The sequence below is a fragment of the Vulpes lagopus genome, chromosome 21, assembly GCF_018345385.1.
Source record: "Vulpes lagopus strain Blue_001 chromosome 21, ASM1834538v1, whole genome shotgun sequence".
Taxonomy (NCBI): domain Eukaryota; kingdom Metazoa; phylum Chordata; class Mammalia; order Carnivora; family Canidae; genus Vulpes; species Vulpes lagopus.
Window position 1 is genome coordinate 45,329,132 of NC_054844.1, and position 1,860 is coordinate 45,330,991.

General features: G+C 43.0%; 1 protein-coding gene across 1 annotated transcript; it reads left to right on the plus strand.

The window, feature by feature from the left end:
- Positions 1 to 246: 246 nt before the first annotated feature.
- On the plus strand, positions 247 to 1,242 carry NEUROD4 (neuronal differentiation 4). The gene has a single exon (XM_041735574.1). The coding sequence runs from the start codon at positions 247 to 249 to the stop codon at positions 1,240 to 1,242; it is 996 nt and encodes a 331-aa protein (XP_041591508.1).
- The last annotated feature ends 618 nt before the right edge of the window (positions 1,243 to 1,860 follow it).

The window sequence follows — 1,860 nt, forward strand, 5'->3', positions numbered from 1 at the left end:
AAGTCAATTTTCATTTTCTTTAGCTGATTTTCTTGTAATATTCCATAGCTATATTAGTGTCCTGGGCATTTATTTGAATATTAGATTACTTGTTTAGAATGGTGGACTTGGACTGGATAATCATAAGTTGAATCTCAATATCATTCTGTGCTTTACATCTAAGATATAAAAAGAAAGTTTAGATTTAAATCAAAGCAGATATTCACAGACACTAATAATTGCCATTTCTCTTTCCAGAATCTAGAAATGGCAAAACCTTATGTGAAATCCAAGGAGATAACAGAGTTGGTCAACACACCATCCTGGATGGACAAAGGTCTGGGCTCTCAGAACGAGATGAAGGAGGAGGAGAGAAGATCAGCTGCTTATGGGATGCTTGGCAGCTTAGCTGAAGAGCATGACAGTATTGAGGAGGAAGAAGAGGAGGAAGAAGATGGGGAGAAGCCTAAGAGACGGGGTCCTAAGAAAAAGAAGATGACAAAAGCTCGCCTTGAGAGATTTAGGGCTCGAAGAGTCAAGGCCAATGCTAGAGAACGGACCCGGATGCACGGCCTGAATGATGCCCTGGACAACCTGAGGAGAGTCATGCCATGTTACTCAAAGACCCAAAAGCTCTCCAAGATAGAGACTCTTAGACTGGCCAGGAACTATATTTGGGCTTTGTCTGAGGTTCTGGAGACTGGGCAGACACCTGAAGGGAAGGGTTTTGTGGAGATGCTCTGCAAAGGGCTCTCTCAGCCTACAAGCAATCTGGTGGCTGGATGCCTCCAGCTGGGCCCTCAGTCTGTCCTCCTGGAGAAGCATGAGGAGAAATCCCCTATTTGTGACTCTGCCATCTCTGTCCATAACTTCAACTACCAGTCTCCTGGGCTCCCCAGTCCTCCTTATGGCCATATGGAAACACACCTTATTAATCTCAAACCCCCAGTATTCAAGAGTTTGGGAGAATCATCCTTTGGGAGCCATCCACCTGACTGCAGTACACCACCTTATGAGGGCCCACTCACTCCCCCCTTGAGCATCAGTGGGAACTTCTCCTTGAAGCAAGACGGATCTCCTGACCTGGATAAGTCCTACAGCTTCATGCCACATTACCCCTCTGCAAATCTAAGCTCAGGGCATGTGCATTCAACTCCCTTTCAGGCTGGTACCCCTCGCTATGATGTTCCCATAGATATGTCCTATGATTCCTACCCCCACCATGGCATTGGGGCTCAACTGAATACAATCTTTACTGATTAGGGCAAAAAGATAAGCATTGCAGAGAATAATGTGAATATGTTTCCCATGATTCAAATCATTGAGCTGAAGATTCAATGACCTTAACGGAACCCTATAGATATATATCAAACACGGTAGTCCCAATCCAGTTGGGCCCTCCTGCACCTGCCACCCTCTTTTCTCATCAGCTTCTCATAGTGTATTGATTTCTTTAGTTAGGGTCCTCAAGTGAAATTACTGGATTGTTTACAATCTTGTAGGAATAAAACAGAGGCCATGGGCCCAATTCTAATGATGCCAAAAACTCATTGAATGATCCAGGCCAATTAATTTTCCATCTCTGGCTTCTCTTTATTTACTGGTAAAATTGGGAAATTGTTTTAAGTCTAGATGATTTTTAAGGTCCTTCACAGCTATGAAATTCAATAACTTTGATGATCATGCCTATAAACTTCTTGAAACTGAAAAGATTGAAGAATAATAAGAAATGGACAATATGTGTGGTCAAAGGAGCACAAGGTGCATTTCTCTTGGGGATTTGATAGGACTTCTTTGCATCTGACTAAAAATAGCCTCCAAGGACTAAAATCCTAACTTGGCTTTCACTGTGACTAGCTCATCTCTTAAAGAGATGAGCTC

Bases quoted from the DNA above. Each gene is read 5' to 3' on its own strand.
- NEUROD4 (XM_041735574.1), top strand. From the start codon at position 247: ATGGCAAAACCTTATGTGAAATCCAAGGAGATAACAGAGTTGGTCAAC.